This window comes from Saccopteryx bilineata, chromosome 2, assembly GCF_036850765.1.
Source record: "Saccopteryx bilineata isolate mSacBil1 chromosome 2, mSacBil1_pri_phased_curated, whole genome shotgun sequence".
NCBI classification, from domain to species: domain Eukaryota; kingdom Metazoa; phylum Chordata; class Mammalia; order Chiroptera; family Emballonuridae; genus Saccopteryx; species Saccopteryx bilineata.
The window spans coordinates 235,225,776-235,250,805 of NC_089491.1; the positions used below are offsets into that span (position 1 = coordinate 235,225,776).

Here is a 25,030-nt window from a genome sequence, read left to right on the forward strand (position 1 = left end):
GCATTGAATTCATGCGGCTTCATTACATACATTTCTTTATATGTATGAAATTTTCCTCAATAAATTTTTTTAAAGAAGCAATTTGGTTTGCAAGAATAGGGTTTTCTTCCACATATAATTCTTTATATGTATGAAATTTTCCTCAAAAAAATTTTTTAAAGAAGCAATTTGGTTTGCAAGAATAGGGTTTTCTTCCATATATTGTATTTTAGATGGCTTTCGTTAAGGTTTCATGACCTGGGTCAGTGGACTTCGGGGAACCATGAAGATTATTATATCAGATCTAGGTAAAGTTGGAGGATGAAGTAATCTGCCAAAGATAAGGACTGAGCTGAACACAAGATACCACTTGAAATATAAGTTATTAATTAAAGGTCTTCAAGGATCAAATTTTAACATAAAGCCTAACAAGAAACTAATGGGGAAAGTGGTAAGGAGTATGTTGAATAATAAAAGCAATAGGTAAGAAAACTGACTCTACTCTTGTTTCTAAAACAGACTAACTGGAGATTCAGTGCCAAAGAAAAAGTCCTAGGTATAAGATGACCCAACCGGAACCTGGGACAGTCAGTTCATGAGGAAAGATTGTGTGCACTGAAGTAGTGTTGTTACTGGAGAGCGGAGATTTAGGGGCAAGGTCATTCAAATCCTCCCTAACTACTTTTGTCATTTTCCCCTTTATTTCTTTTCCTTTCCCCCAACAAACCCAAAGTGCCTTAGAGGTACTGCAAAGGCTTTGGAACAAAGGGGAAAGAATAAGAGGCAATATGACGTAATTGGAGGAAAAGGGGCAAACATTATTTTCTCCTTATTAAATCCTGGATTTAAGAAACAGCATGTATTAGCCAGCATCCGCCTATTTACCTGACGGAGGACAAGTTGTTCAGGGCAGCACTTGGCTTTCGAGTTGTCGGGGGAGCTCTACTCTTCTTCTTTTCTATGTCTCATCCTCAGCAATCCCAAAGCATTACTAGATCTTTTTTCTCAGGTATATATAAATTTTTTTTCATTTTTTTTTCCATTTTTCTGAAGCTGGAAACAGGGAGAGACAGTCAGACAGACTCCCGCATGCGCCCGACCGGGATCCACCCGGCACGCCCACCAGGGGCGATGCTCTGCCCACCAGGGGGCGATGCTCTGCCCATCCTGGGCGTCGCCATGTTGCGACCAGAGCCACTCTAGCGCCTGAGGCAGAGGCCACAGAGCCATCCCCAGCGCCCGGGCTATCTTTGCTCCAATGGAGCCTTGGCTGCGGGAGGGGAAGAGAGAGACAGAGAGGAAAGCGCGGCGGAGGGGTGGAGAAGCAAATGGGCGCTTCTCCTGTGTGCCCTGGCCGGGAATCGAACCCGGGTCCTCCGCACGCTAGGCCGACGCTCTACCGCTGAGCCAACCGGCCAGGGCCTGGTATATATAAATATTTTTAAAGAGTACGACTAAGTGCAGGGGAGCGTCCCGCAGAAACGCCGTAGTTAGCGGTCGTTCTACCAGGACCTGTTGGAGAGGAATGTTGGTGGGGCTGGAGACACAGCACTCGGTACGATCGGAGCGCCTGTAGGCCTTGGAAAGGCCTTCACGCGCGTCCCGCACAGAACCTGCGTGTCAGGCTCGGATGGACCGGCTGAAGTGCAGAGGCGGGACACGGATTACGCCTAGAACCCTCCGGAGGTCCCCGACACACAGACGCGCCAAGTCGGGAAGGGTGCAGACTGATTCCACGCGGTGGACAGAATGCTAAGGCCGCTTCTCTAAAAGCTCAGCTACCTCGCCGTTAACAGAGGCTTGAGAGTTGTACCCCCTGCGTCGGGCCTGCCTGGAGACAAAACAACGGTTCCGGGTTCGCGCGCCGACACCGCGGGACTCGAACGTTCCCCAGTCCACGCCCCAAATCCGAACTTGTTCCTGTCCGAAAAAAAAACTCAAGATGAAATACAAGCCAATCAGAATGTAGATATGAAAGACGTCAACCCTCAGGACCAATAGGAGGGATGGAGGGCGGGGCTGAAGGTTTAAACCTCAGCGGCCAGGGCAGGGAGATCTCCGCGCGTGGGCGGGCAGTGCGCCTGCGCAAGTTGCGGAACCCCAACCGACACCTGAGGGACTGCAGGACCCGTGGCGAGTGGACCTCGGCCAGGCGGGTAAGCAAGAGAGGACCGGAGAGGTGGGGCGGGGCCGTGAAGGCTGCCCCACTGCTGGGAGAGGTTGAGACACGATACGCGGAGTTGATCTCTTTGCCCGGGTACTAATGCCCGGCGCCTGGATAAGCAGCTTCCTCTGGTGCGCGTTGCGGCGACGCGCCGGGAGTCCCCTTGGCCCCCTTGGCCGGGGCTTAACGAGGTGGAGCAGCCAGAGGCCCGGGCGCGGGCGCAGCGAGGGAGCCGGCCTCCAGTGAGGCCGCGAGCATCACAGAGGGTCGAGGCCCGTCATGAACCAGGTCAGGGGTCGGGAACCTATGGCTTGCCAGCCGGATGTGGCTGTTTTGTTTTTTGTTTTTTTTGTATTTTTCTGAAGTTGGAAACGGGGAGGCAGTGAGACAGACTCCCGCATGCGCCGCACTGGGATCCACCCGGCATGCCTACCAAGGGGCGATGCTCTGTTGCAACCAGAGCCATTCTAGGGCCTAAGGCAGAGGCCACAGCGCCATCCTCAGCGCCCGGGCCAACTTTGCTCCAATGGAGCCTCGGCTGTGGGAGGGGAAGAAAGAGACGGAGAGGAAGGAGAGGGGGAGGGGTGGAGAAGCAGATGGGCGCTTCTCCTGTGTGCCCTGGCTGGGAATTGAACCTGGGACTCCTGCACACCAAGCCGATGCTCTACCACTGAGCCAACCTGCCAGGGCCAAGATGTGGCTCTTTTGATGGCTGCATCTGGCTCGCAGACAAATCTTTAATTAAAAAGTAATGTTAAAAATATAAAACATTCTCATGTAATACAATCCATTCATTTCCTACTGCTCATGTTCATGGTTGTGGGTGGCTGGAGCCAATCACAGCTGTCCTCCGGGACACCACCAAATTTTTATTGGATAATGTGTAACGTACATGGGTCGTTGTATGGCTCTCACGGAATTACATTTTAAAATATGTGGTGTTCATGGCTCTCTCAGCCGAAAAGGTTCCCGACCCCTGAACCAGGTGCTGCCTGCTGCGGTCTTTGTATAAAGGGACTAGAGGCTTCTCACCCCTTAGTCACACCATTTGTGAACTACTGGGTGTAACTTTGCGAGAGGTTCTGATCCTGATGTATTAGGATGGAGTGTGAAATTCAACCCTACAGTCCTATCCTGGAATGAAAATAAGCCTTTCTTGTCCTGATTATAAATATTACACAATCTCATTGTTTTTATAAGTAAATCAGGCAATATTAAGTACATATAAAGAAGAATGGAAGAAAACACTCGGAATTATATCAAATATAATGACAAAACAAAAAAGAAACTTCACATATGGTTTATCGCAGGTGTATTCATTATAAATATATATTTACATGATTATACTTATGTGTTTACTTTTTTATAATTGTATATTTTGAATGTAGTAAAATATATTTACTTAAAAAGAAGATTGTACCTTTGTTGGGCAAACAAGTGTGTTAACTTGCTTGCTTGTACTTTGCCTGATTGGTGCGAGCAAGGGCCAGCACCACATGTGTATAGGCTCTGTAAGGTTGCAGGTGCTTGCCCTCAAGGCGGCAGGTTGTAAATTGCAGAGGGCCTTTGGAGGGGGCGTTGTTTGCCAGAAAAGCCCCCCTCCTCCCGTGCCTTTTTTGCTTCTGAGTCCTGATAGAGAAGTGGTCTTCCCTGCCTGCTTGCTGGTCTGCCCTTTACAGACTGTAATAAACCAGAATGGCCCACCATGCCCTGCCTCCACAGTTCCTTGACCCTCTGCCTGAATCCAATGTGAACCTGCATGGCCACAGCACCGGCCTTACAGCCTTAGTAATATTTAGAAACACGTGTGAAGTATAGACATACACTATCATTTTTAATGCAGCATAGTATTTCTTGCTATGGCTGTACCCTACCATGTATTATCTAACCAATTTCTTCATCATCATAGAATGGCATGGTAGTGGTTATCTGTAAGTCAGTTTGTTTGCATTCTAATCCAGTTTTTCTCCTTAGAATAATTCCTGGGGGCCTGACCAGGCGGTGACACAGTGGATAGAGCCTCGGACTGGGACACAGAGGACCCAGGTTCGAAACCCCGAGGCTGCTGGCTAGAGCGTGGGAGCATAGATGTGACCCCATGGTCGCTGGCTTTTGCAAGGGGTCACTCGCTCTGCTTGTAGCCCTCCGGCCCCCATTAATGCACATATGAGAAACCTATCAATGAACAACTAAGGAGACTAAGGAGCCACAATGAAAAATTGATGCTTTTCACCTCTCTCCCTTCCTGACTGTCTTCCTCTGTCTCTGTCACAAAAAAAAATAATTCCTGGAAATGGATGATGGTTTAGAAATTATGGTACAATTTAAATTCTGATTCATGTCAAATTGCTCTCTAGAAAAACTGTATCACCCTACCCACATACACAGAGTGTGAGGTTGCTCATTTCTCCACACACTGACCAGCACTGGATATTGAAATATTTTACCAATCTAGAAAGCTATATTAATGCTTTTATTTACATTATTAATGAGATTAAACATCTTTTTCTGTTATTTCTTTGATAAATCATCTCTTTTCCTTATTTTGCTGGTTTGTGTACACCTTTTTATTTATCATCTTTCTAAGAGGAATTTGAATTAGTGATTTTTTTTTTTAAGTGTGAGGAGGGGAGATAGATTCACACTTGTGCCCCGATTCGGATCCACCCTACAAACCCCCGTTGCTCGAACCAACTGAGCTATCCTCATCACCCAGGGCCCACCCACATTCGAACCACTGGCAATGAGAGGGGAAGAGAAACAGGGTGAGGGGAGAGGAAGAGAAGCAGATGGTTGCTTCTTATATGTATCCTGACCAGGGATCAAACCCAGGATGTCTGCACACTGGGCTGAGGCTCTGTCCAGTGAGCCAACTGGCCAGGGTTGAATTAGTGATTTCAAACCTGTTACTAATATTTCCCCCAGTTTCTTGTCCTTTCCATTAGGGTTCTTTTTTTTGGGGGGGGAGGGATTTTTTTTTTGTTCTAATATTGTGGTTCTTTAAGGTGCATGTTTACATCCCTAGAAGCAGAGGAGTTTTAAATCTGCAGTCACCTCCCTGTAATGGTTAGAATCTAAGTACTGACTCAGCCTCCTCCTGACCCTCAAAATCCTCAACCTGGGACACCGAATCACTTAAGATTTTTGAAGAGAAGATACTGTTGGATATTTTGGTTAACACTGTAATTATTTAACAAAATATAAGGTGTCATATAATCTCTATATAAGTTTCCTCCTAAAAGGATTATCAGGTTCTGTTTAATATAACTGAGTTACCTGTGGACCTTGCCTATATTGTAGGTTTTATTATTTGCAAACACCTAGTTCTTATGTTAAAAAAAAAAGAATGGGAATATGTTGTAGTTTATATGAAAATAACATTAATCACTATATAGCAGCAATTTTCAATGGTGTGGGGGGGTGCGGACGCGGCAACACACTCCCGGGATCCACCTGGCATGTCCACTAGAGGGCGATGCTCCATTGCAACCATAGCCATCCTCAGTGCTCAGGCCAACCTTGCTCCAGTGGAGCCTTGGCTGCAGGAGGGGAGAAGAGAGATAGAGAGGGGGAAGGGTGGAGAAGCAGATGGGTGCTTCTCCTGTGTGCCCTGGCCGGGAATCAAACCCAGGACTTTCACATGCAAGGCTGACGCTCTACTGCTGAGCTAACTGGCCAGGGCCCACAAGAATTTTTAAAACAAGCAATACCTGACTGTTTAGTCAGAGGCGCAAACCTCTTTTCCCTTAGATTGTCTTAAAAAAAAAAAAAAAAAGACAACAGCTAACACAATAGCTGTCTGGTGTGAATAAATCAAAATTACAACTTTTGTCAGATCAGCAAAAAATGTATTTTTTGGTGTGCCACAAAATATTAGTGATTAGTTTATGTGTGCCATAAGATGAAAAAGGTTGAAAATCACTGCTGTATGGTATAGTATAGTATAGAAGAGAATCTCTGGCTTTAAAACTCTTCCTCGCCCAGAATCCTATTCCATTTTTGTCCCAACTTTATTCTCTGCTCTTTTTAGTAGGTATGTTTGCATGAACATTAAAATAGTGTGATACTTCTTATAAAGATACATATTGATATATAAAATATCATTTAAAGTGTAAAACCTATAAAATAATTTGTTCCATTCTGCAGTGAGGAAAGTAAAATCTAAGCCGTACTTTACTTCTAACATTTATTTAGTCCCTACCATGGGTCAGATACTGCAGTTTTTAAAACATTATCTCACATAACTGAAGTAATTCTGCAAAGTTACATTTTGGGACTTCTCCCTTGCTTTTTCTGATTCTCCATTTTTTTCTATGCTAACTACCAAAAATAATGTCACTAAAAGCTTATTGTAGATTTAACAGTATAACCTAGTTAAACTTGAAAGGATTTACTTAAGACCTAAGACCCTGATCTTCTACTCTTTGTTTCTATAGACTCCAAAGCATGACTTTTTAGTTAGTGCTTTTTGTCCCATGTATCATGTCTTTAGAGTTGATATTTTAAAATAAGGAGTGATTTATTTTTATTTTTCAATAACAGTTGACATTCAATGTTATTTTATATTTCTTTCAGGTGTACAGCATAGAAGTTAGTTAAATGATTTACAAAGTGATCCTCCTGGTAATTCTAGTACATACCTGGTACCATACATTGTTGTTGTTTTATAGATAGATAGATAGATAGATAGATATAGATAGATATATATAATTGACTATACTCCCTATACACACCATCACTCTTGTAACAAATTTTTTAATCCCTTCACCTTTTTCACACATTTGCCCCACACCCTTACCATCTTGCAACCCTTAGTTCTCTGCATTTAGGAGCCTGTTTCTGGTTTTTTTTCTTTAGTCTACATATAAGTGAAACCATGTAGTACTTGTCTCTCTTTGACTTACTCACTTAGCAGAATATCCTCCAGGTCTATCCATGCTGTCGCAAATAGTATTTCATTCTTTTTTATGGCCTTAGACACATTTAAGATCTGCATCTCCATCTCCATTTCAGCTGGTTCCCATTTGTTCTACAATATTTAGCTTGGAAAGCTCTATAAAAGCTTTCCATAAACCACTAGGCCAGGGCTAGGTAAACTGTGCTTGTTTCTGTATGGCTTATGGGATAACAATACTTGTTACGTGTAAAAGGGTTGGGAGGGGAAAGAATGTGCAGCAGGGACCATGTGTAGCTCACACAGCATTAAACTGATAAGCTTTGTGAGAGATGGTGTGCCTCATTCAGTTTGGTCACTGTCAGGTAGTACTGTGCCTGGCATTATACCACTTTATCAAATATTTGACTACATTTTATTTTTTTGTCTTATAGAAAATAAGACATCAGGCAGTGATCCTTCTGTGAATTCAGATGGGTAGTGAGCATCTCATTTGCTTTTTGAAAGGATTGCACAACAAATTAGATACTTGCAGGATTGGGCTTTAATAACATGAGGCACAGGTCTCCAGGTATATATAAATATATTTACATTTTACATTTGCTTTTTGCTTCTTCCTTCTCTTAATCCTTTTGGACAGGAATGAGAGAATGTTTGATCTCTTCAAGCATGAACTTCCTTAAATAGAGCCTATGATCTTTTTGGTTTTCTATATTTTTAAGAACTGTTCATCTGAATTCTAAGACTTACTGCAGTAAATACTGTATTTCCTTTTTACCCACCTACCATTTACTAGTTGTTGCTCCCTAGATCTTGGTGAGTTTTCTGTGGTTAAATGTTTTTAATGTCTGTATCAACACAGACTCTCTTTGTTGGTTTCTCCAAAATAGGGGTTTCTTCCTGTACTGTGTCATTACATTCCCTTTTGGCTTTTGTTTCTGTCTCACTGAATAAACGTGGGTACTCGATGCGTCCCCTATGTACACAATGCTGGATCCGGGATTCCAATCCTTGGCACTTCGGACGATCCATTAGGGGCTTATATGTGCGCATTTTCACTCCTTCTACAAAGGCACTGGTCTGCTTTATAACAGAGGGCTTAACATTTCTCCATTCTATCACTCCATCCGTCTTTGTTCCTATAACATGTACAATCAGTCATTACATGTATTATTTACCACAGTAGAATCACCTTAAACTTTTTATCTAATTCCCCCATAACCCTGTATCCCTTTGGTTCTGGCAAATAATTTTACCCATGGGTTTCCTTGTCATACCTGTCCCGTAGGGTACTGCAACAGAGTCGAGTCCTTGCAGCATACTATACAATACATGAGTCTTAACGGCTTGATTAGCCCATTGTTGTTGTAGGTGGGTAATATTGAACTCCTGAACCTCCTGGTCATATAGCCACTTGATATTTTCAAACTTACAGTCATACAAGACTAGAGGAAATTCTACAGCCATACTAGAGAGAGAAAAAACAGAGTATGAGAATACATAGCATCCATCCAACAGTTCTTGAAAATTAGGGTTTGTTGGATTAAAGGAGGGAAAAAACTTTATGTCAATATTAAGTATGTAATAGCTAAGAAAATATAACACTATCCCTAACCTTGCACAACATTATGACTGAAAACAAACCAACCAACCCTGGGTCACCTGGTTAGGCTTGATCTCTCTTAGGGTAATACTCAATGGTAAAAGAAAAAAGGTCACCTAGAAGGGAGTTGACTTAGCTCCACCATATGGCTATAAAGTTAAAAACAGCTGGTGGTGCTTTTCCAAACTTGTTAATTTTGTGTAGTTTGAAGTAAAAACTTCCTTATAGATTTCACGGCTTGTTCTCAAAAGGAAAGTCAACTATTCTTCCTACCTTTCCTACTTACTGTTTCAGAAACTGAAAATTAGGAAAAATTCCAAAGTACAGTATAGTATGACTATTCCGTAATACAAAGCAAGCAAGATATAACATGAATAGTCTGAATGCTCATTTTTTAACTTTAGCGGAACCTAATTCCTCTCAACATAAATTCAAAGGGAAAAAAATGTAGAAATGAATGTGCTCTTCTTCACAGGGCCTGTTCCAAACACCTGCTTTGAACTACTGAGACAGAGAAGTGTGACAGGAAAATTCAGATACCAATCCCTCTTACATGTTCATAACATTCTACAACTTAGACTAACAGCTTCATGAAGATTCAGTGACTCAGTTATTCAGACAACTGTGGAGAAAGATATGTTAGAATATATTTTTAAATAATCTAAGAGCAATAGTGGTTTTTGTTTTAATTTACCTGTATTGAGGTTTCTGGGGATTTTTCTCTATGTTTAGCAGCTCATCGATAATCTCTGGCTTCTCCATTCCTTGGCCAACTAGAAAGAGGATAGCCATCATACAGCGGACTTGATGATAAAGAAACGCCTGGCCAATCACTTCAAACTGACATAACTGGAAAGGTTCTTGCCATCTCTCTTCAGCCAGGCTCTGGCCCACTAGCTGTACTTGAGCAGACAGAATAGTCCTCTGAAAATTAATCACTCCATTGGCTACATCCATTTTACATAAATTCCTAAAATCATGTGTGCCAACATATTTCTGAGCTGCACAGTTCATGGTTACAATGTCTAAATCAGCACGAGGGAAAAAATAGCGGTAAGTCCGCTCAAGACAGCTGAACCTGGCACTGAAGCTAGGTTCCACAGGGGCCCAGGCCAGCACACGGATGTCTGGAGGGAGCACCCGATTGAGAATATGAGTATAACGGATCTCTCTAGCAGCATCAGTGGTTTCATCTTTTAAATTAAAATCCTCTGAATCCCTGCCCTTTGGAAAGTGAGAACGAAGGTCAAGAGAAATCACCTGTAGAATTAGAGAAAAATATTGTTAAGAGATACAAATAATCTGAATCCTCAGTATATACATCTAGACTATATTGATATTGCTGGCTTTGAGAAACAGTGTAGTGGCCCTTACCTGTCCAAAGGCACTAACTCCTTTGTCTGTCCGCCCACACCGGTGATAGTTGGATGTCTGTCTGCTTTCTACTAGTCGAGTCTTGGTTAGCGCCTCAAACAGTTTCTCTTCAATTGTATTGTTTGTGTTTTCCTGACTGGCAAAGCCCTGGTATCCCCAGCCCAGATAGGCTATCTTCAGGGCTACATGTCTTCGACCATGAGCACTGAAATCAAATGCACGCTTAGCTTTTCCTGCTCCTGAAGAATTCTCTCTAATATTTGAGTCTTTAGTGTTGGCTTGTTCTTTTTTTAGTCTTTGTATCTCCTGCTCCAGTTCTTGTACTCTTCTTAGGAGTTTGTTAGTCTGGATTCTGTCTGTGTAATTTTCAGCCATGATAAGGCAACCCAGGAATAAATAAATCATATGTGTCCACACCTGAAAACAGACTGAAAACATACAACAACTTAAGTGCTGGTTACTTTGGTCATGTCAGTAGCTTTCAATTATGTTCAAATAATAGCTAAGATTTAATTTAATGCCTTAAGCAAACTTTTGCTTATGCCCAGGGATACAGGGATTATCTTAATTGTTACAGGTTGACCATCCAGATATTCTTTTCCATCCTGTGTGGCCAATTCACAGGGGAAAAGGAAAGCAGCATCAAAAATATTCAGCTAGCATTGTTAAGGTTTAAATCAGGGGTCCCCAAACTGCGGCCCCCTGAGGCCATTTATCCAGCCCCTGCCGCACTTCTGGAAGGGGCACCTCTTTCATTGGTGGTCAGTGAGAGGAGCACATTGACCATCTCATTAGCCAAAAGGAGGCCCATAGTTCCCATTGAAATACTGGTCAGTTTGTTGATTTAAATTTACTTGTTCTTTATTTTAAATATTGTATTTGTTCCCGTTTTTTTTGTTTGTTTGTTTTTTTACTTTAAGATATGTGCAGCCCTGGCCGGTTGGCTCAGCGGTAGAGCGTCGGCCTAGCGTGCGGAGGACCCGGGTTCGATTCCCGGCCAGGGCACACAGGAGAAGCGCCCATTTGCTTCTCCACCCCTCCGCCGCGCCTTCCTCTCTGTCTCTCGCTTCCCCTCCCGCAGCCAAGGCTCCATTGGAGCAAAGATGGCCCTGGCGCTGGGGATGGCTCCTTGGCCTCTGCCCCAGGCGCTAGAGTGGCTCTGGTCGCAACATGGCGACGCCCAGGATGGGCATAGCATCGCCCCTGGTAGGCGTGCCGGGTGGATCCCGGTCGGGCGCATGCGGGAGTCTGTCTGACTGTCTCTCCCTGTTTCCAGCTTCAGAAAATAGCAAAAAAAAAATAAAAAAATAAAAAAAATAAAAAAAAAAAAGATATGTGCAGTGTGCATAGGGATTTGTTCAGTTTTTTTTATAGTCCGACCCTCCAATGGTCTGAGGGACAGTGAACTGGCCCCCTGTGTAAAAAGTTTGGCCCCCTGTGTAAAAAGTTTGGGGACCCCTGGTTTAAATAGTAAGAATTTAGGGCAAACAACTGAAGATTTCATATCCCTACTGGTCATTAGCTAAGATAATTTAAGGACTGATATTGATATTTTCCCGTTAAAACATTTCCTTTTGACTTCTCATTACATTCAATTTTTCCAGTCAAGATCTGTTGATATGGTATATATACATCTATGTCTAGTGCTTCCCAGTGTCTCAAATACAATTAGTGGCTTGTATGTTCTATCATCTAATACTTAATTATGTCTTAAAGGTGGTATAGTAGAAGCTACCCTGACTGAAGAAATTTGTCAATGATTATACTTTATATTGGAAGTAAATCCGAGTCAAGATTTTCCCACTTTAAGCAGTTCTGATGGCAGAAAGAAGGTAAGTAAGCATCATGATCCTATTTTAAAGTCAAATTTAATGCATGTTCTGAAAGATCTCTGTACCTCTATCAGTTAGAAGGTTTAGTTGAATAATGTAATTCAGATGTCAGTGTTGAAAGTTCTGGCATATTTCAGTTATCTGAGGACACCTGTACCACACCCTTAATCTTGGATTGGGAAAGCCATTTGTAAGTAAAACACTACAGAAACCTAGAAAACACAGAAAACCAAAAATGTAATTACCTAAAAATAAGTTTCTTCCAGCAAAAAATAAAAAATTAGTGATGGTAAAAGGCTAACAACTTCCTTAATATTTTAAGTATTTCATAAATATATAAATCAGTTTTAATATAAAAACCAATAAGAGGCCCTGGCCGGTTGGCTCAGTGGTAGAGCGTCGGCCTGGCATGCAGAAGTCCCGGGTTCGATTCCCGGCCAGGGCACACAGGAGAAGCGCCCATCTGCTTCTCCACCCCTCCCCCTCTCCTTCCTCTCTCTCTTCCCCTCCCGCAGCTGAGGCTCCTTGGAGCAAAGATGGCCCCGGCGCTGGGGATGGCTCCTTGGCCTCTGCCCCAGGTGCTAGAGTGGCTCTGGTCGCGGCAGAGCGACGCCCCCTGGTGGGCGTGCCGGGTGGATCCCGGTCGGGCGCATGCAGGAGTCTGTCTGACTGTCTCTCCCCGTTTCTAGCTTCGGAAAAAAAAAAAAAAAAAAAAAAAAAAAAAAAGAAAAAGTCCAATAACCTGTCAGGTTAGTGGGAAAGAAGAAGCACTGCAGAGAAAGAGGGGGGGAGAAAAGCTTATAATGTATGAAAAGGTGCTTAATTTTATTCTGCTTAAATGCAATTTATGAAAACCTTATTTATTTTTTACCAAACCAACTGCAAAGATAGGAAGTTTGATCGTACACCACTTTGGAAGAAGGAGGGCGAAACAAGCTCTATAATTCACTATTAATACAACTTCTTTAGGGCCTGACCTGTGGTGGTACAGTGGGTAAAGCGTCGACCTGGAAATGCTGAGGTCGCCAGTTCGAAACCCTGGGCTTGCCTAGTCAAGGCACATATGGGAGTTGATGCTTCCAGCTCCTCCCCCCGTCTCTCTCTCTCTCCCTCTCTCTCCCTCTCTCTGTCTCTCTCTCTCTCCTCTCTAAAATGAAAAAAAAAATACAACTTCTTTAGAGGGCATGTGGTAACAGCCATCAAAATTGAGCACACACATTACCTTATGACTCACCTATTCCATTTTAGATATTTAACATACACATATGCTTGCACAAGTATAAAAATTTATAAGATACTCATAACATTTATTATTTTTTAGTAACAAGTTTGTAAGCCTAAAATCGATCAATCATGGACTGGCTGAAAAATTATAGTACACATATACATTGGAATTCTATGCAACTTACTAACAGTGTAACCTTGTGCTAAATTATTTCATCTCTGTATGTTTAATCTTACTCATCTGTGAAAAGGAGATAATCAGAGTAACCCACAGTTGTGAAGGTTACATGAATTAATTAGTATAAACCATATAGAATAATGCTGGATACATGAAGTGTCCCTCTAAGCACAAGTTACAAAATGTACATTAAACATTATGCTTCAAGTCATGTATCCTCAAGCTTTTCTTATGCCAGAACTCATTTATCCTGTGTCCTAGGAACTAATCAAAGTGGTACTAGGCAGTAGACAGTGAGAATGAGTAAGAAGTGTGGAAATGAAAGCAGGTAATAAATTCTCTAGAACTGAGTTAATGCCCCTCCAAACTTTTCCCAGACTATTTTATACTAATCTGTATTTTATTAATTATAGTAATGATTGCCTTAGCTATTCTTTTATTTCACTGCTATAAAATAATAGACAGGAAGGTAATGAACAATGTATGAGCTGGGAATGTATTACTAGAAAACTGATCATTGTTTTCTCTTACAGAAGGTCCTACAATGTAGGGGAAGCAGTGAAGGAACTCATGGGACCTAGTGGACAAAAATGGGCCAATATGGATCCAGAAGAACGAATGTTAGCAGCTGCTATAGCTTTCACCCATATATATGCAGGGCAGGATGAGGGAGATAAAAGGAGAGAAGCCCAGTCTACCCAGTATGATCCCTACAGCAAAGCTTCAGTAACCCCAGGAAATCGACCTGCTCTTCCTGTGTACCTGCAGTACCCACATGCAAAAAATAGTGTCATTTCAGAAACAGTCTCAGAGGCCTCTCAAAGATTGCAAAAGCCAGTGATGAAGAGAAAGGTGCTGCGTAGGAAGCCAGATGGGGAAGTGTTAGTGACAGATGAGTCAATTATCAGTGAACCAGAGTCTAATACAGAAAATGACATGAATCTCTGGGGTTCAAGACAAAGGTTGATGACCCTGCATTTCCAGAAAGACAAGGAATCCCCTGATGATATTTCAAAAAAATTAAATCTACCACATGAATACCACGGAATTTCTCAAGATCAGCTTATTTGCCATCTACAAATAGAAGGAATGGGCTTTCCAGCTTATGAACAAGACCTGATTGTTGCCAGCCGACCCAGATCTTTTATTCTCCCAAGGTTGGACCAATTAAGCCGAAACCGAAGCAAGATAGACCGGGTAGCCCGCTATTTTGAGTACAAACGAGAATGGGACTCATTGCGATTACCCGGTGAAGATCATAGGAAGGAATTACGCTGGGGTGTCCGAGAGCAGATGCTTTGTCGAGCAGAACCCCAACCCAAGCCTCAGCACATATATGTTCCAAATAATTACCTAGTACCAACTGAGAAGAAAAGATCTGCCCTTCGTTGGGATATTCGTTGTGACCTTGCAAACGGTGTCATGCCCAGGAAGTTTCCCTTTCCTCCTCCTTCTTCTTAAGTCTTTTTGTTTAACCTGTCTCCTTTCAAGGGATTGTTTGGGATAACCTGGTACTTTATCTCTTTCCTTTTGTTTAAATAAAACAACTAACTTGAAAGCCTATGGTACATTATAGAGTAAGGACTTCACCCATCAGTGGTCTTTCCTAGGTATGTTATCACACTGGTATCAGATACCACTTAACTGCCTGTTTACCACTCAAATCCAGCAATGCAAGATAAGTCATGCCATAGAAAGAAAGGAGAAAAAAAAAATCTTTCTACTTGTCAGATTAGTAAGCAAAGTCAGCTAGCACTATTTCTGTCCTATACTCATTACCTTTGGCTAATGCAAGTTGCTGTTTTTATTAGTGTGTTTTTAAAGTTTCTGGGCATTAAGCTTATCCATGAAAGAATTTTGGAAACTTGTGGACTTCCCTAATTTTTACTTAAGTACTTCCCAAAGTAAGGTGACTTCAAACCTGAGTTATGATTCTGCTTACAACTGTACTCACCATCATACTCTCACAGCCTAAATGACGGCCAACCGGAAGCACCAAAACCTGTCCTTGACACACAGCCCTAAAGAAGAAAGGTAACAGCATAGCTATCCTTCATTAGTAAGTCCATGTTAAATACTTTTTAATAGATGCTCAACAAAAGCGCTATATGACATAGGATTCTAGCCCAAGATTACTTTCAAAATTATTTCAATATATTGTCCTTCAATTGTTACTTCTAGAATACCATGCGTTTTATAATTTGCCACTGAGGTTGCCTTAGAAATTATGCCTGTCACATTAAGGCCAGTCCCACTGCAACAGCACTTCAAACTGTTAACATCTAGAACCAGATGCAAACATAAATACCAAATGAATCTGGCCTATTTGAGTACAGACCAAAACAATTATGCTCACCTGAAATTGGATCTCCCTGTTCTTGATTCTAATCCAATGAGGAACATCAACAAACTGAAGGTTGTCAGTTTTAACATGAAGACGGAAGAGTGATAGCAGAGATGGTTTGCTCGTTCAAACTAAAACAGCTGTGACAAAATTGAATAAATTTGACCTATCTGCTAAAATACATTTCCTCTATATTTAAGCTACATCATTCATTCACCCAGTTCCACTGCTAAGCATTTATCAGGGAAATAATCAGTGACTCAAAGATATAGGATATATCAACTACAAATCATAAAACAGTGAAGTGGTTAAATAGAACATTAGTCAGTGGGAAGCTAATGGAAAAATGCATATTAAATGAAACTAGTAGGTTGGAAACTGCAGTATGATCTCGGTCCTACACCCATACCCACACGCAAAACATGGAAAGATCAAACAGTAGTGGGATTAAAGGTAGTTTTTATTTTCTTAATAACTACCTAGTTATTGTATTTTTTTAGTTGTATTTTTTTTTTTTTTTTGTATTTTTCTGAAGCTGGAAACGGGGAGAGACAGACAGACTCCCGCATGCGCCCGACTGGGATCCACCCGGCACGCCCACCAGGGGCGTCGCTCTGCCGCGACCAGAGCCACTCTAGCGCCTGGGGCAGAGGCCAAGGAGCCATCCCCAGCGCCCGGGGCCATCTTTGCTCCAATGGAGCCTTGGCTGCGGGAGGGGAAGAGAGAGACAGAGAGGAAGGAGGGGGGTGGGGGTGGAGAAGCAAATGGGCGCTTCTCCTGTGTGCCCTGGCCGGGAATCGAACCCGGGTCCCCTGCACGCCAGGCCGACGCTCTACCGCTGAGCAAACCGGCCAAGGCCTAGTTGTATTTTTTAAATTTAAAAGCTACATGGCATTTTTACGTGCAAATTACAGCAAAACACTCCAGTGTTTTACCTTCTTTATATCTCAAAGCCCATTATTACAAGTCAGAAAGTTTCCAAAGTGATTATCTAGTAACCCTTTTTAAACCAAAGAACCAGTCCAAAGGGTTTAAGCGTGGTTAATAAGATTTATGGCAAAAAGTGGACGAGCCCAAGACTCCTCCGTCAGTGCAGTGCATTCTCCAGGACACCATACCCTTTTCAGGAAGGTTCCCAGGCTGACCGCGGACCCCTGGAAGGGGCCGCCAAATGACCACAAAGCGGGTATTCGTGCGTGTGCCGAGCATCGCCTGTTAACGCCGAAACAGCCGTTCCTAGTTTCATTTTTTTAAGTTAAAATTTAGTCTGGAAAATATTAGTAAGTAGTGGAGTAGTAAAAAAAGTATTCTATGATAAAGTTTATTTTAAACAAATGAGGGAAGGAGGGGTAATACCCACAGGATCAGAAAACGAACCTATGATCACTAGCACTGGAAAACAATCCCCCAAACAATGAAAAATGTCGCCGCTTCCTCCCACCCCACAACTTACTGAGATCCCAACCCCTGGCTGTTTTCACCGAGGCAACAGAGGTTTCACTCCACAGTCCAAGGGCCATCTAAATCGAATAAAAGCAACTCCTTTGGCTGCGAATTTTCGCCAGGAGTTCCAAGAAGCACTAAACACAAGCACATGGTCTTAAGCGAGGTTCCACTCCGGAAACGGTCCGAGTACGAAATGGGGCACGGAAGAGAAACAGGTTCAAATATTTGTTCATTCGTCCGTTCCTCTTTGTAGAAACCAGAAAACAGCCAATCACCAAACCCCACCCTTACCTTCTGGTGTTTGGCGGAGCGGCTATTCGCGAGACAGGAAGCTGTCACTTTGCGCCTCCGGGGCGCGCTCGGGGGACTCATGGGAGTTGTAGTCCAGCTTTGTAGGAAATGTAGTTCTAAGATAGGAATGTAGGCTTAAAGTGTAAATCAGCCTAGTGTTTTCCAGTCTGGCCACCGTTTCTCTACCTAAGGCCTGGCCTAGTAACAGAAATAAACATAAATTTCACTGCGCAAAAAATAATAGATAAGTAACTTTTCGAAGGTCTGCCACTCTTATACGAAAACTAAGATGAAAGAACCTGGCTTGATTTTATACCTGTTTAAATTCGTATAAAGTTACCTGTAATGCTGGTGGTTGAGGCCAGGCAGGTTCCCATTGAATTCTCGCAGACGGTAGAGGAACTGCGGGTCGGAAAGCGTCGGGCTATACCCATTCATTGGAGGCTGGCAAAGACAGGCGAACAAATAGAAGGGCAAGGGAGCAGGGAAAAGCGCACCCTACCGTGGTGGCGGAAGAGTGATCTGGGAGAATCGCGTTGGAGGGAAAGCACCTGCAGCCTTACCTAGACCACTTACTTACAGGTGGCGCTGCCATGCGCCCACGCACCAATCAGGCAAAGTGCTTGCAGCCGGTAAACCCGGAGCAAGCCTAACACAGCCATTTTCCCCACGTTACCATAGTGAGACAAATAATAATAATTTACTACTAGAACCCGCATATAAGAGCTGAAAAGGATTTTGATAATTTCAAAACAAATTGAGGAGCCTGCGGGTGGCTAACTGGCTTCAGCACCACGGAGAGAGCATAACTAGATTTTTGTAGAGTTTATTTTTTTCCAGAGACTGATCCAAATCTCAAAATTCCTGTTAGAAAAAGTGGAAAAGATCTGTTCCTTTTGTCCAAGTTCGGCAGTCAGTAGTAGAAGGAATCTATCCTATATTATGCAGTCCAGGTAAGAGGTGGAGATTTTACTAAAAGGAACCGTTTTCTCAGTATTGCTTTAGCAAGGGACACTCATCAGAATTAGAATGAAAATAAGCCAGTCTGGGGGCATCACCGGCATTTAGAAATAGGGTCGAAAGTTAGAACCTGAACTTGACTGCCTCTTCGTATCTTTCGCGTCCGAATTCATTTGTCAGGTGAAACGTACCCATTTTGACTCTCCACTTTCTTAGCAATTCACAGCCTTTTTTATTTCTTGTCACGAAGAAGTGGAAATGTTGGGGAAAACGTGGGCGTGACAGCTTGAAGTGGGGCGGGGATCTAGCCTGACCCAGAGAACTACCTGGAGAGTGAGGGAGTAAGGGAATGGAACTCGGGTCATTGAGAAGGTTGTTGCTGCGCAGAGCCCCGAGCCGCCGTTGCCGTATCATAAGTCAGCAGCAGGCAAATGGACACTGCGACCACTTCCCCCGACCCCCAACAACCCTCCCGCTCCGCGGACAACCCCGCCTCCTCCCCTTCCTCGCGGGAGCTAGGCGCCTGCGCTCGGCGGCGGAGGTCCGGCTCGTGACCCCGCCCGCTGAGGAAGCCCATTGGCCGCCGCTACCCCACCTGCCTCGCAGCGCCGAACGCACGTGCTGGGGTCCGAGCCGCGAACACAGCCATGGCGTCGTTACTTTGGGAGAGTGACCCGGGGGCTGCAGAGAGCGATCACCTGGACAGCCACGTAACGGCCACCAACCCGGAGGGCAGAGGGCCAGGGGCTAGGACAGCACTCCCGGGGGGAAATTTGCGGGGCGGGGTGGTGAACGCGGGGGGGGGGGGCGTTGGGCGGGGGGTTGGGGGAGTAGGGTGGCCAGTAGTGGAGGGGAGATGCCAAGGGGCAAGGACTTGAAAGAAGGCCCGGAAAAAGGAGACCTAGAGAGACAAGACCTTTGATTTGAATGGGCAAAATAAAGACATCTAGAAGTCCTGGAAGGGAAAGCAGCTGGTAGTCCCAATCAGACCCTGAGTTTTCTGCTTTGCCAATTTGACTATTAAGCCTCAGCTAGCTTCCTTCCGTCTGTCTGTCCACCATCCTTTGATCATGTGTGATCCCAGCCCTCAGGGTACTGCCACATTTAGACTAGAGGCCTGTGAAGAGGAACTGCACATACAGGGGAACAGAAAGTCTTTTCCAGTTTTAGGATAATTTCATACAGGAAAACTGTTCCTGAAAAGAATCTATTTATACCTAACATTGTAAAGAAAACAGTATTTGGGCGGTCTTTCCTGCATCTCTTCCAGCCCCTGTTAGGGGTAGCACTGGACTTCTTGACATTTTGCTTCCTAATGTTGGTTGAAATTTGTGTCTTTCAATAGTTTTCAAACCTCATCCATCCCCGGAAGAACCTTCCGGGTATTAAGAAGACTCCAGTTCCCAACCTAGGTAAGTGCTCTAGGTTAATGCAGATTGGCCTCAGATAAAGAGCATTGTTTTCCTCATGTCTCCGGCGACTGAAATATATGTGGTTCCCTTCATTTAACATTCAGGGCCCTCCACTTCCCCAGTCTTTTTACCCGTTCCTCGGATGACCCTTCCTGTCAGTGCACGCTGTCAAGACAGCAAGAGAAACTGGGATAATACACTTTACATTTCTACTTAGCACTTATCTTTACATTTATTGTTTCTCTTCCATCCTTTTAGGTAATTTTATTAACACAGAAGAAGATGATGAAGATGTAGGTAGGAGATGATTCACTTGCATGTATCTACTAGCATTATTTCAGTTAATCATGATTTTCATAATATGAATAATGTAATGTCATTGGAGAACTGCCTTTGCTTCCTTTTTTATAAATAGTGAATATCAGGAGAAATAGTAAGTTAGGACTGGGGCATATTTATTTAGAAGAAGTTGAAATGGAATATGTAAGAATGGGTTTAGAATTTTCAGCTGGTGAGGGAAACATTAGGCCTAGTGATAGTGGATGTAGACTTGCTTGAAGCTAGATGTTGGTGTGACAGCAGAGCATTAGAAACTGGGTCCTCATGAAAAAGAGGAATTCTCAGTGTTATGTCATTCTTTCTGGAAACTTACATAGCAGAAAGATGAGAGTAGGAGCATTTGCTTGACATATACCACTGGATGGGAGGGAGCAACTTACTGTCATTTAGAAAGCTTGAATTTCTCCCTGCAATATCCCTTTATTCTTGCTTTTCTAGTGGATTTGGCAGCTAATTCACTCTTGAACAAGTTAATCCAACAGTCTTTAGTAGAATCCAGTCACCAAGTTGAAGTCTTACAAAAGGATCCCAGCTCTCCACTATACTCAGTGAAAACATTTGAAGAGCTGCGGCTGTGAGTGTTTTTACTCTTTTAGTGGGAGAAATGCTGGGAAGCATAGCACAGAACAAAGTGATCTGCTAATAATGAAACCATGAGAATCTCCTTTATGTTCTTATATTCAATATTAAAGTGAAATGTGTATGTTTTGCATGCAATTAAAATACAGCTCAAAGAGGAACACTCAGCTACCTGAATTGTTCAGCAAATTTAGAACATTTTTGATGGTGAAGTAAATCTTTCTGTGCTAAGGGAAACAGCTACACCAGACACAGGCATATATTACTACTTTCCATACCAGAATACAGAGATGGGGACACTAATGACCCGTTTCCTGCCCCACACCCTTTAGATAAGTTACAAGCTTTTACCTTTCTAATTATATTTAGTTTCAAATAGTATTAAAAAGAATTCCTTTCTCAAATGGGTTTGCATTTCCTAGGGACTTATCAATTGGTATTAAAGAAGTGTATTTTACTGATGTGGACTTACATAAAGAGGAAAGGTCCAAAATCTCACTGCCCACACATTTTCTAAATGGAAGGAGAAGCCTACCTATGATTAAAAGTTGGGGCTGCCAGTAATCCACCAATTAACCTGCCAATTAAGCACATCCAAAATATGCGTTATTGAAGGTGGAAATGTTCTAGCCCACTTCACTATCCTCTTTCTAACATCCATCATGAGACCCCAGGGAAGAAGTGTTTAAAAATACTGGCTCAGAAGGATAAGGTAATAGTGTCTTCTGCTCCTAGACCAGTGGTTCTCAACCTGTGGGTCGCGACCCCAACGGGGTCACCTAAAGCCATTAGAAAATACATAATGCATATCAGGTATTTACATTCCGAATCATAACTGTAGCAAAATTACAGTTATGAAGTAGCCACCAAAATTATTTTTTGGTTTGGGGTCACTGCAACATGAGGAACTGTATTGTGGGGTCACGGCATTAGAAAGGTTGAGAACCACTGTCCTAGACAGAATAAAATTTTTGTCTGCTCTGAAAATAGCTGTTAAACATCAGAGTTTTTCATTCATTAAGAAGAATTAAATAATAAGTCTCATGTAGTTTTCTGCTTATATGGAAAAGAAAACTCTCCCTAGCAAATTGATATATCAGATGAGTTTTTCCTTTTTTCCATGGTTCAACAGAAAGTTCAATGTTAGATTTTATTACTGTTCTTATCCTAGGCTCATAGCATAGTTTATTATGTTAGGGGTACAATTTTACAGACATGATTGTGCATTAAAGTATAAATTATATATTTCTAAATATTACTTTTAAAGCTCAGTACAGAGTGGCTTAATTTAGAAGTGTACCTTTCAAGTTTGTATTTCTGAGGTTACTGAACAATCATGGGCTTTAAGTATTATTTTATATTTAGAAAATTAAATTTATTGGAATGATATTGATCAATATGAGTATATAAGATTCAGGGAAACATTTCTATAACATTTGAACTGTTGATTGCGTTGTGTGCCCATCACCCAAGTCAAATCATTTTCCATCACAGTTTATTTGTCCCTCTTTACTCCCCTTTTCCCCACCTCCCTCCCCCTGGTAACCACTTCACTTTTATCTATTTCCATGAGTCTCATTTTTATATTCCACCTGTATGTGCAATCATGTAGTTCTTAGCTTTTTCTGATTTACTTATTTCACTCAGTATAATGTTCTCAAGGTCCACCCATTTTGTCGTAAATGGCAATGTGTCATCATTTCTTATGGCTGAGTAGTATTCACATATATATGTACCACATCTTCTTTATGCAATACTCTATTGAAGGGCACTTTGGTTGTTTCCATGTCTTGGCCACTGTGAATAATGCTGTGATGAACATGGGTGCATGTGTCTTTGTGTACCAATGTTTTTGAGTTTTTTGGGTATATACCCAGTAGAGGGATTGCTGGGTCATATAGTGGTTCTGGACTTATTTTTTGAGGAACCACCGTACTGTTTTAAAAAGTGGCTGTACCAGTTTATGTTCCCACCAGCAGTAAGTGAGGGTTCCTTTTCTCCACAGCCTCTCTAATACTTATTACCTGTCTTGTTGATAATAGCCAATCTAACAGGTGTGAAGTAGTATCTCATTGTAGTTTTGATTTCCATTTCTCTGACAGGTAGCAAAATGAGTGTCTTTTCATATATCTGTTGGCTGTTTGTATGCCTTCTTGGATAATTGTTTGATCTTTTTTTTTTTTTTCCCCTTTTTTTTTTCTGACAGAAAGGAGGAGTTGCTAAAAGGGATCTATGCAATGGGTTTTAACAGACCATCCAAAATCCAGGAGATGGCTCTCCCTATGATGCTGGCACATCCGTGAGTTTCCAGGGTAGTGGTGTTCCAACTTGGTGATTCTTAGTCTCTAATATTTAGTTTATGCCCAGTGGTCTCATCTTTTCTCCAGGCCCCAGAACCTCATAGCCCAGAGCCAGTCTGGAACAGGAAAAACAGCTGCTTTTGTCTTGGCAATGCTAAGCAGAGTTAACGCCTCAGAACTGTTCCCACAGGTAAAGAAAGGCTGAGAGAGGGATGGGATAGCTTTCAATGCCATGATATTTTAATAACAAGTAATATTGCTACAATGATATGATATTTACAATAGCCATTCTTCCATAAAATTATGGGAAAAGTGTTGGGCAGAAATGTGGGACAGTGATTGAAAGCACAGGCTTTGTTGTTTGACTGGGTCCAATCCCAGCCTCGCTTCTTACTAGCTGAATGTCTTAGGCGAGGTAGTCAATCTCTGAGTCTGCTTCCTTGTCTGTAAAGATAATGTAAAGGCACGGACTGTACTTGTTCTGTTCACCCTGAATCCTAACACCACGCACGGTGCCTGGCTTGTAGAATACTCATTAAACACTGAATAAGTGAATCAATGAATACTTGCTTCATAGGATTGTCATGCAGATGAAATGAAATAGTGTACATTTTTAGCACTGTGCTTGGTATGAAGTGAGCATACATCTTAAAAAGCTGTAGAACTAGGCCCTGGCTGGTTGGCTCAGTGGTAGAGCATCGGCCTGGTGTGCAGGAGTCCCGGGTTCGATTCCCGGCCAGGGCACACAGGAGAAGTGCCCATCTGCTTCTCCACCCCTCCCCCTCTCCTTCCTCTCTGTCTCTCTCTTCCCCTCCCACAGCCAAGGCTCCATTGGAGCAAAGTTGGCCCGGGTGCTGAGGATGGCTCCATGGCCTCTACCTCAGGCGCTAGAATGGCTCTGGTTGCAACATAGCAATGCCCCAGATGGGCAGAGCATCGCCCCCTAGTGGGCGTGCCAGGTGGATCCCGGTCGGGCACATGCGGGAGTCTGTCTGACTGCCTCCCTGTTTCCAACTTCAGAAAAATACAAAAAAAAAAAAGCTGTAGAACTAGAAGATCCTCCAACCTCACTCTTAACAGAGGAGGAAACTGAGGCTTGAAGACAGAAATGTTTCACAGACGGTCATAGGTGTCAGAGAGTGACTGAGCAGGGATGGGATTGTCCTTGCCATGCTCCTAGTATAACTTCCACTCGCGGAAAACATTTGGTAATCACTCCTTTTCTCCAAACTAGACTCATTCATTCACTTGACAAGCTGAGTACCTAAGTATGCAGTGTACTCAGTGCAGTAGGGAAAACAAGGATTCTCTCAGGAAGCTTACACTCTGATCAACAAGACAAGCTGGGGATGTGAGTAACTAAAGCAGGGGTCCCCAAACTACGGCCCGTGGGCCGCATGCAGCCCCCTGAGGCCGTTTATCCGGCCCCCGCCACACTTCTAGAAGGGGCACCTCTTTCATTGGTGGTCAGTGAGCGCAGCATTGCTCACGTACAGTACTACTTCCAGTGACGCGGGACTTACGCTTCAAGGCTCCAGAAGTGCATCATATCACTTGTTACGACTAGCAGTGACAAATATGGAACCAAACATTGACCATCTCATTAGCCAAAAGCAGGCTTAGGCCCTGGCCGGTTGGCTCAGTGGTAGAGTGTCGGCCTGGCGTACAGGAGTTCCGGGTTCGATTCCCGGCCAGGGCACACAGGAGAAGTGCCCATCTGCTTCTCCACCCCTCCCCCTCTCCTTCCTCTCTGTCTCTCTCTTCCCCTCCCGCAGCCAAGGCTCCATTGGAGCAAAGTTGGCCCAGGCGCTGAGGATGGCTCTGTGGCCTCTGCCTCAGGCACTAGAATGGCTCTGGTTGTAACAGAGCAACGGCCCAGATGGGCAGAGCATTGCCCCCTGGTGGGCATGCCGGGTGGATCCCAGTTGGGCACATGCGGGAGTCTGTCTGACTGCCTCCCTGTTTCCAACTTCAGAAAAATACAAAAAAAAAAAAAAAAGCAGGCCCATAGTTCCCATTGAAATACTGGTCAGTTTGTTGATTTAAATTTACTTGTTCTTTATTTTAAATATTGTATTTGTTCCCATTTTGTTTTTTTTACTTTAAAATAA

The 25,030-nt window shown here is 43.1% G+C and overlaps 3 protein-coding genes across 11 annotated transcripts in view; 2 read left to right on the forward strand and 1 right to left on the reverse strand.

The window, feature by feature from the left end:
* The first annotated feature begins 2,028 nt into the window (after positions 1 to 2,028).
* On the forward strand, positions 2,029 to 14,806 carry HYLS1 (HYLS1 centriolar and ciliogenesis associated). The gene is made up of 3 exons (XM_066259666.1): positions 2,029 to 2,135; positions 11,731 to 11,846; positions 13,782 to 14,806. Exons 2-3 carry the CDS (start codon positions 11,833 to 11,835, stop codon positions 14,707 to 14,709), a joined length of 942 nt encoding a protein of 313 aa, XP_066115763.1. The 5' UTR covers positions 2,029 to 2,135; positions 11,731 to 11,832; the 3' UTR covers positions 14,710 to 14,806.
* Positions 7,559 to 25,030, reverse strand: part of PUS3 (pseudouridine synthase 3) — a 284,654-nt gene continuing 267,182 nt past the window's right edge. The window contains exons 1-9 of one of the 9 annotated variants that reach the window (XM_066259659.1): positions 17,670 to 17,774; positions 17,046 to 17,527; positions 15,605 to 15,732; positions 15,203 to 15,269; positions 11,912 to 12,058; positions 10,015 to 10,442; positions 9,335 to 9,900; positions 8,315 to 8,505; positions 7,559 to 8,176 (exon numbers count right to left, since the gene is read on the reverse strand). In XM_066259659.1, coding sequence (XP_066115756.1) covers positions 7,869 to 8,176; positions 8,315 to 8,505; positions 9,335 to 9,900; positions 10,015 to 10,419 — 1,470 coding nt within the window. In that variant the 5' untranslated portion in view covers positions 10,420 to 10,442; positions 11,912 to 12,058; positions 15,203 to 15,269; ... (1 more) ...; positions 17,046 to 17,527; positions 17,670 to 17,774 and the 3' untranslated portion in view covers positions 7,559 to 7,868. Of the gene's footprint in view, positions 8,177 to 8,314; positions 8,506 to 9,334; positions 9,901 to 10,014; positions 10,443 to 11,911; positions 12,059 to 12,823; positions 12,994 to 15,200; positions 15,270 to 15,604; positions 15,733 to 17,045; positions 17,528 to 17,669; positions 17,775 to 25,030 lie in introns of those variants that run through there. The other 8 variants (XM_066259658.1, XM_066259657.1, XM_066259665.1 and 5 more) reach the window with 8 other exon arrangements.
* The window catches only part of DDX25 (DEAD-box helicase 25), a 36,429-nt gene continuing 30,312 nt past the window's right edge, over positions 18,914 to 25,030 (forward strand). Inside the window, exons 1-6 of the mRNA XM_066254996.1 lie at positions 18,914 to 18,999; positions 19,635 to 19,701; positions 19,960 to 19,998; positions 20,479 to 20,614; positions 22,826 to 22,918; positions 23,007 to 23,109. Of these exons, the coding sequence (XP_066111093.1) occupies positions 18,937 to 18,999; positions 19,635 to 19,701; positions 19,960 to 19,998; positions 20,479 to 20,614; positions 22,826 to 22,918; positions 23,007 to 23,109 (501 nt within the window). The 5' untranslated portion in view covers positions 18,914 to 18,936. The remainder of the gene's footprint in view (positions 19,000 to 19,634; positions 19,702 to 19,959; positions 19,999 to 20,478; positions 20,615 to 22,825; positions 22,919 to 23,006; positions 23,110 to 25,030) is intronic.